An 11,349-nucleotide genomic window follows, 5' to 3' on the forward strand; every position below is an offset into this window, starting at 1 on the left:
CAGAGAGAGGGAGAGAGAAAGAAAAACATATTGTGAGAGGTTATTTCGTTTCCTGCATTTGGGTACTAATAGCTCAACTCAAAATACGGGGCTATTTCAGGGGACCTGGGAAACATGGGCTGAATTTTATTTTATTTTTTGCTCCAAAACACCCCCTAACTGCGGGACAAAAACCTGAAGGGTGGTGTCTATGCAGCTAGACTTGTGGAACTGATTTTTAGTATAAATTCGATTACAAACGCTGGATTGTTTAAATTTAAAGAACAGACATCGGACAGAAAATGGGAGGAGGGTTGATTTTAGGAGAGAGTTTAATTTGAGTTTGTAAGTAAAAGGCTCCTAAACCTGCAATTTCCCCCATTAGTGATCAGAGAACTCCCTGGAGAGCCCGTGAAGCTGTCACAGAGAACCTGGACTCGCCTGCGTTTGGGCGGGAGAGGCCAGGATTTGGCTTTACCCTCCTCCAGTTTCTGGGGAGCGGAGAGCGAAAGAATCGGACTATCTGCCTTGGCCTCCGTGGCTCCCATCCAGGCCACCTTTCCTCCTGCGGCAAAAACTAAGCCCTTGGAGATCTAAGGCAAACCGGCAATGCTGCAAGCCTCACAGGTGGGGGTCCTGCCATCTCTAGGGCTGGGAATCAGGGAGCCAGTTGCGAGGGCAAGCGGGGAGACACTGAAGCTTTCATTTTGCCCTGATGCAGATGGCAACTCTGGAAACAGGCTGTTGCTCCCGCCTTCCCCCAAAATCGCCTCAGACCAGTCCTATCGGGAGGATTTGTGGTGAATTTTTACTAGAGGAGCTGGCAGAGCTCCTACGGAAAATAGGGATGTTCGGGAAAGAACCCCCTTCCCAGCTGGATTCTTGTGGCTTCTCCGTTCTGATTCCCTGCCCCCCAAATCTCGCCCCTTCTCAGATTGGGGTTTCCCCAAAAAGAGAAGAGGAGAAGAAAAGAAGATGGCGACTGAGAAAAGGGTTGCTGGTGGAGCAGCCATGAAGAAATGCAATAAATTCCTTGTTGTTTTATGAAAATTTACAACTTTGTGATAGAAGTTTATGAGTGGTTGAATCCAGCGATTGGCCAGCGCCGGTCATGTGGGCAGGCGATCGTGAACATGAACTTTTTATCATTTCCCTGGTGGTTATAATGCAGCATTCTTTTGGACACCACACCTAGGTCGGAGCACTGTCGTCCTTCAGGGCTCCAGCCTCTTGATATTTTTATACTTCAGTATCAGCTCAATAGAGCAAAAGAGAGAGAGGAAGAGAGAGGGGGGAGAGGAGAGAAAAGAGAGAGAGGGAGAGAGAGAGAGAGAAAGAGAGAGAGGAGGAGGGGTGGGAATTACACAAAAGAGAACCAAAAATAATTTTGATTCTAAATTAATTTGCTTGCTGATCTGGGATTTTAGTCATCATGGAAGGTGAATGGACAATCTGCTCAGGACTGCAGCCTGATACCATTTTTCAAAGCCAGAACTTACTCCATTTTCTATGCAAATGTGAGAAAAGCGAAACACCCTCTCTCCCAAGTCAGAGAAGGGGAAGCGACGGCTCTCAGGTTGGGACAATATTATCTGGAAGCTGAAGAAGAAACCGAACGCTCCTTTTTCCCCCTCCCTTCCCATCCCTTTCAATCCAGAGGAAAAAAAATCCCAAGGTCTGCAAAGGTAAGGGAGATTCTACAATTCTCTTCTTGTTCGTTAGCATGGCTTTTGCAGGGGGTGGGGCTTGGGTTTTTCTTCCTCCTCCCCCGCTCCAAGACGGGGCTGAACCCCACCTCTGGGCGCTGCAGGGAGAGGCTTCCCAGGAAATTCAGTAGCGGGGAGAGGGGTGGCTGCTTCCTGGAGGGGGAGCCAAGGCAGGGAAGATGGGAGAGGAGGAACTGAAAGGGGCCACGAGGCCAGATCTAAGTCGCCTTTTTAAGCTTGGAGGAGAGGTTCACGCAAGGGGACTGGGAAAGAGAGGATGGGGGTGTCTGGGCTTCTATGGCATCCGAAGAAACCAGTCGCTATGGCTTCTGTGGGTTTGTCCCCTTCCTCCCATCATCCCTCCCTTGTCCTGGCCTCTCCCAATTGCCCCGGCTGAGTTCTCTTGCCTGGTGCGGATATCGGCGTTTTCCCGGCAGCATTGGCATGAGGGGCGGTGGCGCTAAGGGACGTCCTGGTCTCCGTAGGGCCTGGAATCTCCGCAGAGGCCGGCGAGGGCGAGGAGGCGGCTAGAGAGACACAGAAAGAACAATTCACAGAAAAATGTTCACTATCTCTTTTGGTGACATTTCTGAAATTAAAGGGCTGTGGGTGGAGGCACCCAAAGCGAGGGAGACCCCCCCAAGAAGCCTGCCCGAGAATGCCCAGGTCTCTCGCCACTCCTGCAGGAGGGAGCCACGCTCTGCAGGGAGACAGTTTTGTGGTTTTAACGCGGTAGGTTACAGCGTGCTGGTTTCTGAGCGATATTGACTGTTACTTGTGTTATATTGGTATGGTAGGTGTGGATTTCGGTGGAGGAGAAAATCGTCGTGTGTATGTCTGATATGGAAACATTTCAAACTCTCCTGGATCCAAACGTGGTGATTGTGAAGAAGCTGTTTAGACTGTTGTTGCTTTAGGCTTGTAATAAAAAAAAAAATGGAAAAGAAAGAAAAGAAAAGAAATAGAAAACCTAGTTATGGGACCTGATGGTATTTGAACTAGAAAGCCGACTGGCGCTGAGCTCGGACAGTTAGTCGTGTACCTCCGGTGCCCAGATTTCATCCCCCCCGCCCCCCGCTCAGGCCTCCTGAGGAAGGGAGGTGGAGAAGAACCTTGGGGGGGAGATAGAGTCCTAAAGTAGCTGGGGGTGGAAGAAGGCATAACCCTTGAGGCAAGGACTTAAAAATGGGTTGACAGAGCTTCTGAGGAAGCTGTGAGCCTAGAGATAAGTGACATCAGGCGGGCGCGGAGGGCAGGAAAGACTGTGATTTAGTTTTGTTTGCATGAATAGGTGATTGCTTTTCTCTTTCTTAAGACCAGATGCAGGGCGTTCATCCTCAGGCCTGTAGTTGCCCGGGAATTGCCGGGTCTGCGGTGTGTGTGTGGTGGAAGTGGGGAGGAGCATATTGGCTTTCTCAGTTCTGAGCTGGGAGAGGGACGATGCAGCCACTTGTGGCGCGGGAGGGGGCCCCTGGGGGCGCAGGTGGATGCCCTAGGCGCAGGCCCGGACTGGGCGCCGGAGGGACCGCTTGGCTTCGTAGCGAGTCATTCTCCGCCAACACCCACGACACTCGGGGCCTAGTCTCAAAGGAAAAATTCCCCAAACCCACCCATACTAAAGGTCTTTTTCTCCTGTAGTCTTGGCGGGTTATAAATCCTCCCTTAGACAGTTTGCTCTGACCCAAATTATGCGGTTTGCTGCCATCTACCGTCCGTTTAGAGACACGCGGCTTCGGCGCCGCACGCCCCACGGCACTGCCTGGGCAGTGCCCGACGCCTGAAGCCCCAGCCGCACAGGTTCGACAAGATTCGGGGGATTTGGGGCCCATACCGACGCTCCCTGCTGGATCTTAATTCCCAGGTGTAGATTAGAGAATAGAACAATTTCCTCCCGAAGTCCACCATCCCGAACCCCATACTCCTCCCTGTCCCCGCCCATCCCAGCCTCAAACCCTGCGGCTGGCAGGGGAAGAGGCTTCTCCTAGAGCTTAGTTAAAGAGGACTAATGCTACATTCATTGGGCAGGGGGCCCTGAACCAAAGGGTTGAGGGATCAGACCCACAACATCACCACCACCACGACCACCCCTGCCCCACCAAGGCGCGGGAGAGGATCGGGGCCACTGGAGAGATCGGAGGCCAAGGCTGTTTAAGGTTTATTTGGTTTTCTCCTCAGCCAAGGGAAGGGCCGGCGGGGAAGGCGCCGGCCCCGGCAGTTCCACTCGGTTGTCAAAAGACAAACCGGGTCTGTGTTCTCCCGGTTGGCTGGTGGGTCTTGCTAGTTCCTTGGCTGGTGGATCCGTGGTGAAGGAATTAAACCGAATTTTCTGGAAACTGTTGATGTCTCAAGTGAGAGTCTATCCCCTCCCCCATTCTTGATCGTTTCTAGCGAAATCGACGCAAATGTGCTTCGGGGAAAAATTGGGAGTGGGACTGGGGCTAAACCATTAAGGAATCACACGGTTGTAATTTCCGTTCCTGCCGGACCCCTCCACTCGATTAACGCTACCGCTTTCCCAGAAGCGGGTGGCGAGGGCGGGGGTATGCGCCTGTGCTGCGGCGTTTGAATATTGGCCCCTGTCTCACGGGTTACTGATTAGCTCGGGCTTTCAAGCCTCAGGAGGAAGCTCTGGCAGCTCCTTTAAAGGTGCTGTGGCCCCAATTCCTGGGCGGGGGTGGGGGTGGGGGTTCCAGGAAATTGCCTGCGGTGCCAGGCTAGCCGAGGTGTTGCTAGGGTCTGGCAAGCAGCTAGAGGAGCTGCCGAGGTCCAGGGGCCTGGCAGTGCTGGGGGCAAACGCTGCAGCCGCGGCCCCCGCGCCCTCGGCGCCTCTTGAGCCTGGGCCTCTGGAGCAGTTCTTTCAGCTTTTCCGTAGCGGAGTGACTTTCTGGCGGCTGGAAGGCTCGGCTTAGTGAGTCGGCTCTGCGGGAAGCCTCGAGGGAGCCAGCACGGAAGGTCTTGGGCCCCTAGGAGATTTTTTTTTTTTCTTTTGAGCAATCTGAAGGACAGGTAGGGAGGGGAAGTCGGGCTGATAGATTGAAACACTTCAGGGCTCTTAGGGTGCTCGTGGTCCTAGAGGGAGAGGACAAGGAGAGCCGGCTCAGAACCATCGCCCACTCCCCCCGGAGATCAGAGAGGATGCCGCTCATTTGCATAATGGAAATGAGGTCTTTGTACCTCAATTTGGACCGGCCAATTTTAGGGCAAAGTATTTCATCTAAAGAGCCTCCCACAAGCTATGGGAGGAACCACAGGGGTACCTCAGGTAACATTTATGTTCCTCAAACCCAGGGAGTCAGAGCCCAGGGATAGAATTGGGTTGAAATGTTTTCATCTGCCCCACCCCAGCAAAGTTGGGGGTGGGTGGAGTGGGGGAAGGTGCCTACAACCAAAGTGCTGGATTGTTTTGGGAGGGCTGGCGGGGGGCTTTGTAGCTTAGAAGAAATAGAAAGCCTGGACAATATCTCAATCCCTACTCCCACCCCCCCAACACATACAGGCAAATACCCCTCCCTGAGGTTACCCATCAAGAAGAATTTTACTCCTGAACTGAACACAACTTAGGAAACATTTTCCTGAGAGCTGGAATGTGCATGCTTGCCCATAGGATTGCAGATTCACAGCAGAGAAAATTACAATTATAAATCCTGCCTGTGGTGTATCTGTACAATCCCTCTGTTATGTACTTATGACTTAGTACACATTTATATCCACTGCTCTGAACACACACTTCCTCCTTGAGGCAGGGAGACACCCTAGACCCGCAGAAGGCTGTGCCCACTGTGTATTTACATATTCCCGCGTGGAGGCAGGCAGACAGACAGAGGTGGACTGAACCACAGACAGATTTGTAAAGATCTGGCTCCAGAAACCAGGCGGTCTCTGTCCCACCCTGCCTGCCTGTTCTTTTTCCCAAACAAACGGATCAGACGAATAAACGCTCATAAATACCTCTGGGCTTAGATAAGAGCGATGAGGCGCTATTTCCTTTCATGCCCGACTCCAGGCGCCCGGGCCCTGCTCTTAGTGGCTCCATCTCCTGACAGGCAACCTGCAGAGGTGAGGTTAATTTGGGTACTGCGACTCTTGGAATAAGGCAATTATTTTTCTGCTTCCATCACAGGGGAAGGCTCCCTTCCTCACTGCATCTTACTTTGCTCAGACTCCACGAAGAAGACCACACCACCCAGTGCTAGGATGGGGACATTGTGGTCAGGAAGGGAGCAGGGAGGGCTGAGGCCCAGAGCTCAGACTTAATGTCAGGGAGGAGGGAGGTGCAGGCAAGCACTCTTCCCCACCTTGTTCCCCCTGTTCAAATAGCCCCTACTCCTCTCTTGGAGTAAGCCCAATCATAACTAGATTTGGAACATTTATATTCATTATTAGGGGTTTTGAGTTTCTTCTCTTAAATCCTCATCAAACCCCCCATAGAATCAGGCTAGGAAGTGATTGGAGGGACATCCATGATGGCCACTTTGCCATGAAGGTGCAGCCTAGAAATTGCCCTGAGTTCAGAGAGCCCTAGAGACCACTTTGCAACCAAATACGTTCCCACTCTTGGTTACCCAACCTCAGCCCTGTACCACCTTCCCTAGTGTCTTGTGCCATCTTCAGCGGGCAGAGCTGAGTCATAAAAAGGAGCCCTAAGGACTAGGCAGAGGAGAGTCAGCCTGGCCAGACATCAGACTTTGTCCCACACCCTGGCCCCTTCCTGTCCCCAGGTCGGAAGTTTGTCAACCTTCACTGCCTGGCCTGTGTACACATATTAGAATGTTGGAAATGCATTGTGGTCCCGTCTCCCACCCTGGGCTCAATGCTTATTTTCCTCGGATGAGAGAGCCAGAGGCATACACTCTTATGCCCAAGCTTGTAAGGCAGCAAAGCTGATGATCCAAACATGGGGTGTGGGAGGGAATTGTAGAGATGCTGAGAGACAGACAGAAGGGAGAGGGGATGCAGGCTGATGGTTGGAAACTGCCTGCTGAGTCCCCAGGAGGACTGGAACACCTCCCTCCTAATAAAACTAAAGCAAAACCAAGTCTTGGGAAAGAAATTATTTTAAAAAGAACTGCCAGCTTCTAGAGAGACCTGGAAAAGGGGCGAGGGCTCCTCTTTTCCAGGTGGTTCTCTGATTGCTCCAAATATTAGGAGGATTTGAAGACCCACAATTGCAAGAGGAACAATTTCTTCCTTGTGCCCAGATTTACTTGGATATTCTTGATTCCTAAAAATCTGAGCCCGGGATATTTCCATGTCTTTTGGAGTATCAAGGGGTACTGGAGGGAGGGTTGCAGGCAGGATGGGGATCAGACAGATAAAGTCACGTAGAATGAAGGGTACCCCTCACCCTCTGACTCCATATCCCCAAGTGAGGAGAGGGTCAGTCCTTTTCCCCAGTGCCTCTTCCCTCGCCCGGAGTGCGCAGCAGCCGTATACTAGAACCAGGCGGGATGTCTTGGGCAGCAGCAACCGCAGCCTTCCAAGAAGCTCCTAGCCTGGCCGCAGAGCCAGAGGGGAAGCTGGGGCTCAGAACCTCCTGCGATCTCCCCCTCTTCTGGGTCTTCCAGGCAGTGGGATCTGACCTGCCCCCCTCAGACCATAAGAGTTGTGGAGAAGCAGGAATAATAAAACCAGGCTTGGAGGAGAGAGAGAGTAGGTCTGATAAACAGAAAGAAATGATTTTCAAAACCTGAGAAGGAGGGTGTTTCTTCTTCGCTTTCCTTTCTGAAACGATGCAAATTATCAGAGGAGTCTTATCACCTACCAACATAAAATCCTAGAAACAAACCTTCTCCTTTAGCTCTCTCTCAAGGAGATTCAGCAACATTTACCCACCCCTCCCTGAGGGAAAGGGCCCAAGCTACGCAGGGGTTAACTTTTCTGAAAACACAATTAACTTTTTCCTATCCTGCGTGGGGTGAGGGGGACGGATATATTTATTTAATCACTGGGGGATGGGGTGGTCTCCATCCAAATGTTCCCTCCTCCCTCAAAGGCACAGCGCCTCTTTCGCAGGTTCTGCGTAGGTGGAACAGGACTCGTGTTGTTGGGGAGAGAGAGAGAGAGAGAGAGAGAGAGAGAGAAAGGAGGAGAAGGAGGGAAAAAAAGGTTGATAGGTTTGTGCGCGGGTCCCTCGTGCGGGCTGCGCTCCTCCAGGGTGCTATTTGACAATTCCTGCCTCTGCCATTGGTCAGTGTTGGATCAGATGGTTGTATTTCCTTCTGGCCCTCACTGGCACCTCGCCATCCCCCCTCAGCTAAAACCCAATCTCGGATATACTACTAATAGGCGCGGCGCTCAGACTATAAAACACAACAAATCATAAACCCGGCGGAGCAGCAGTGGCCGCGCGCGCCTCCCCTCCCAATGAGTTCCTATTTCGTGAACTCCACCTTCCCCGTCACTCTGGCCAGCGGGCAGGAGTCCTTCCTGGGCCAGCTGCCGCTCTACTCGTCCGGCTATGCGGACCCGCTGAGGCACTACCCCGCGCCCTATGGGCCGGGGCCCGGCCAGGACAAGGGCTTTGCCACTTCCTCCTATTACCCGCCGGCGGGAGGTGGCTACGGCCGAGCGGCGCCTTGCGACTACGGGCCGGCGCCGGCCTTCTACCGCGAGAAGGAGTCGGCCTGCGCGCTCTCAGGAGCCGACGAGCCTCCCCCGTTCCACCCCGAGCCGCGGAAGTCGGACTGCGCGCAGGACAAGAGCGTGTTCGGCGAGACGGAGGAGCAGAAGTGCTCCACTCCTGTCTACCCGTGGATGCAGCGGATGAATTCGTGCAACAGTAAGTGAAGCTTCCCTCCGCCGCCGGTCCCTGGGTCCCCCACCCCGGGAGACAACTAGCGACATCCCCCCCCTTCTCCCACAGGGTGCTGGGTGGTATTCTCAGTTAGGAGATAGGGGAAGATTGGGCGCCTGCACGGAGTCTCCCGCTCTGTCCTCCGGTCCACAGGAGTTATAAAGTTTGCAAAGTCCTCCTGCACTGGGAGCCAGGGGAAGTGAGTGGGTTCTCCCGGAGCGCCAGACCAGAGGGGGGATTCCAGGTCAGGGAAAGAAGCAAGGGTTGCAGTCACTGGCTTTGCTTTCCTTTGGGCCCCAGCACCCCTCCCCCTGCCCTGGTCGGATCCCCCACCCAAAGAGGGCTCCATTAAAAACCGAGTGCGTCATGGGAGGGGGGGGCGGCGTGACGCTGGCGAGGAAGAGTTGGTCTGCCTGGGACTGTGCTTCCCTGGGGGTGGGGAGCTGGGGAAAAAGAGGTACCAGGAAAGAAGTGGTAGTCAGAGGAGAGAGGGAGAATAGAGGATAGAAAAAGAGGGAGGGGACGGAGGGGGAGAGAGGGAGAAACAGACGCCTGGGTCTCAGGTTGGATTATTTGTCGGCCTTAAATCCCAATTGATGTCCATTAGCGGGACACCAAAGTAAGGAGCCGTTAATGTGGACTATGGATCGATTCACGTCATTACGGATTAAGGGCCTGAATCTATCATTGGGTGGGCGGGGGCCAGGGCCTAGATGGATGGAAAGGGAGAGAAAGAAAAGATGTAGCTAGGAAAAGACACACCTGGCCAGGCCCTCCCCCTAGGCTCAGGTGGGAGTTCAAACTGCTCCTCCCCTCCCCCACAGACAGTCTTGACTGAAGGCACTTGCCTAGGCGACCAGGAGGGAATCTCGAGGGGGCGCTGGAGGAGTGGAGAAGTGGGGGGGGGACACGGAACAGAGGGTGTGGAGGGTATCCCGGGACAGGCTGGAGTCCATGTTTGAGGGTCCAGTGGGGGAGGGGAGCTCTGGGCACTGTGACCCCAGGCCTCAGCGTCTCCACTCTGTGTAACAGGTTCCTCCTTTGGGCCCAGCGGCCGGCGAGGCCGCCAGACCTACACGCGCTACCAGACGCTGGAGCTGGAGAAGGAGTTTCACTACAATCGCTACCTGACGAGGCGCCGGCGCATCGAGATCGCGCACGCCCTGTGCCTGACCGAGCGACAGATCAAGATCTGGTTCCAGAACCGGCGCATGAAGTGGAAAAAGGAGAGCAAACTGCTCAGCGCCTCTCAGCTCAGTGCAGAGGAGGAGGAAGAAAAACCAGCCGAGTGAAGGTGCTGGAAAGTGAGGGGGGATGCGAAGGGAGAGGCCTGTGGGGAGCCGAGGGCGTTGGAGAGTCCGGAGAAGGCTCTGCGGGCGGAGGAGCCCAGGGACCTGCTCTCCAGCGCACGACAGGCGGGGCCCAGCGCTCTACTGGACGCCTCTGCCCGCAGAGCTCTTGGCCGGTGCTTGGAGGCCGCGCCGCCCGAGCCCACCCAGCACCCTGCGTGCCCCCTTCCTCTCCGAGGAACCCGCCTCGGCCCGGTCGGGCTCTCCGTGAGAACTGAGGATAGGACTCACTTGATGTTTCCTGGAAGCAGAGCAAAATGCTCTTGTCCGTGTCTCGTCTCATTTCGTCCACGTCCCTGTGCACGGTTCAATGGTAGATTCGCTGTGCCCTCAGCGGGGGGCCTCGAAAACTCCCTGACCCCAGACCTGTCGTCTCTCCCACCCCCTCCCCAAAGCCACTGGAAGGAGCACATACTACCTAGAAGAAGAGGAGCCTCAGAAGAAAACAAAGTTCTATTTTATTAATTTTCTATGTGTTGTGTTTGTAGTCTTGTCTTAGCTCTGGACGTGAAATACTTCGGTAATAATATTAATATTATTGATAATGATGATAATAATAATAAAGACGTGAAAACTCGCCGCTCAGTCACCTCCAATCTTCCCTTGTAATTTTTTCTCTCTCCCCACCCCCCAACCACTCCATCCTCCCAGAGCCTAAACTCCCCAGCAAAGGTGAGAGCCCTGGTCTGCCTCGGGCCTCCCCAGCGGGCTCGACTCGATTCGGAAGTTACAGTTGGGATAAAGGCTGGAGCGATCAGTCGCTCCCAGGCCCCAGCGCTGCACCTGGACAGTGCTGAGGCTCACAACCGCCTCTCCCTGTACAGACGTGGGGGACGGAGAGGGGCCGTTTTTCTCTTATTCGCTAGCCTTTCCTCGTTTGTCCACAGCACTAGGGACGCGCCACTGATGTCCCCTATCCCGAAGCCCCTACAGAGACTGAGCCTGGCGAGCCTCGGTGCCTCTGCAGCGCTTTCCTATCCTCACGGTTGCTGAGGCGCCTGGCCTTTGGCCCGCCCACACCGTCAGGCCTCCTCCAGCCCTGGCCCTCGGCTTCTGGCCTGTGGCTCCGGGGACTGAAAAATGGGGCCACTGGGTATCTCTCCGCCATGCAGCTGAAGGGGCCAGGTGCCCTTTCCTACCTCAAGGAGAAGCTCAGTGACAAGTAGGGGAATGTAAAGCCGCCAGCAGGCACTGGCAGAAGGACATGACTTTCCCTTGCTTCTTGGAGCTCCGAGGGCCGGAGGCCAGGTGATGGGACATTTGGGTCTCATCCTCTCAACCCAAAATGGCCCATTCTCTCTCCACCCTCACCCGCACCCAGGCGGCAAGCTGCTGACACTGTTTTCCTTTCTTCCTCCTCCCTCTCTCTCGCTTTTTTATTTTTAAAGAAAATAGCTGCCTGGCAGAAGGGGCCCAGCTGCAGCGGTCTCTGGCCGCCCAGCGCGCGCAGCAAGGCTCCGCTGTCTTCGGAACCCCTTCCCGGGGAAGGCGGTGGGCTGCCGGGAAAATTCTCAAACTGCCC

At 54.4% G+C, this 11,349-nt stretch overlaps 1 protein-coding gene across 1 annotated transcript; it reads left to right on the forward strand.

Moving 5' to 3' along the window:
* Window positions 1-1,148: 1,148 nt before the first annotated feature.
* HOXB6 (homeobox B6) lies at window positions 1,149-10,387 on the forward strand. Its single transcript, XM_069481274.1, has 3 exons — window positions 1,149-1,664; window positions 7,939-8,463; window positions 9,511-10,387. Exons 2-3 carry the CDS (start codon window positions 8,049-8,051, stop codon window positions 9,768-9,770), a joined length of 675 nt encoding a protein of 224 aa, XP_069337375.1. The 5' UTR covers window positions 1,149-1,664; window positions 7,939-8,048; the 3' UTR covers window positions 9,771-10,387.
* Window positions 10,388-11,349: the final 962 nt, after the last annotated feature.

The sequence above is a fragment of the Eulemur rufifrons genome, chromosome 9, assembly GCF_041146395.1.
Source record: "Eulemur rufifrons isolate Redbay chromosome 9, OSU_ERuf_1, whole genome shotgun sequence".
Lineage (NCBI taxonomy): Eukaryota > Metazoa > Chordata > Mammalia > Primates > Lemuridae > Eulemur > Eulemur rufifrons.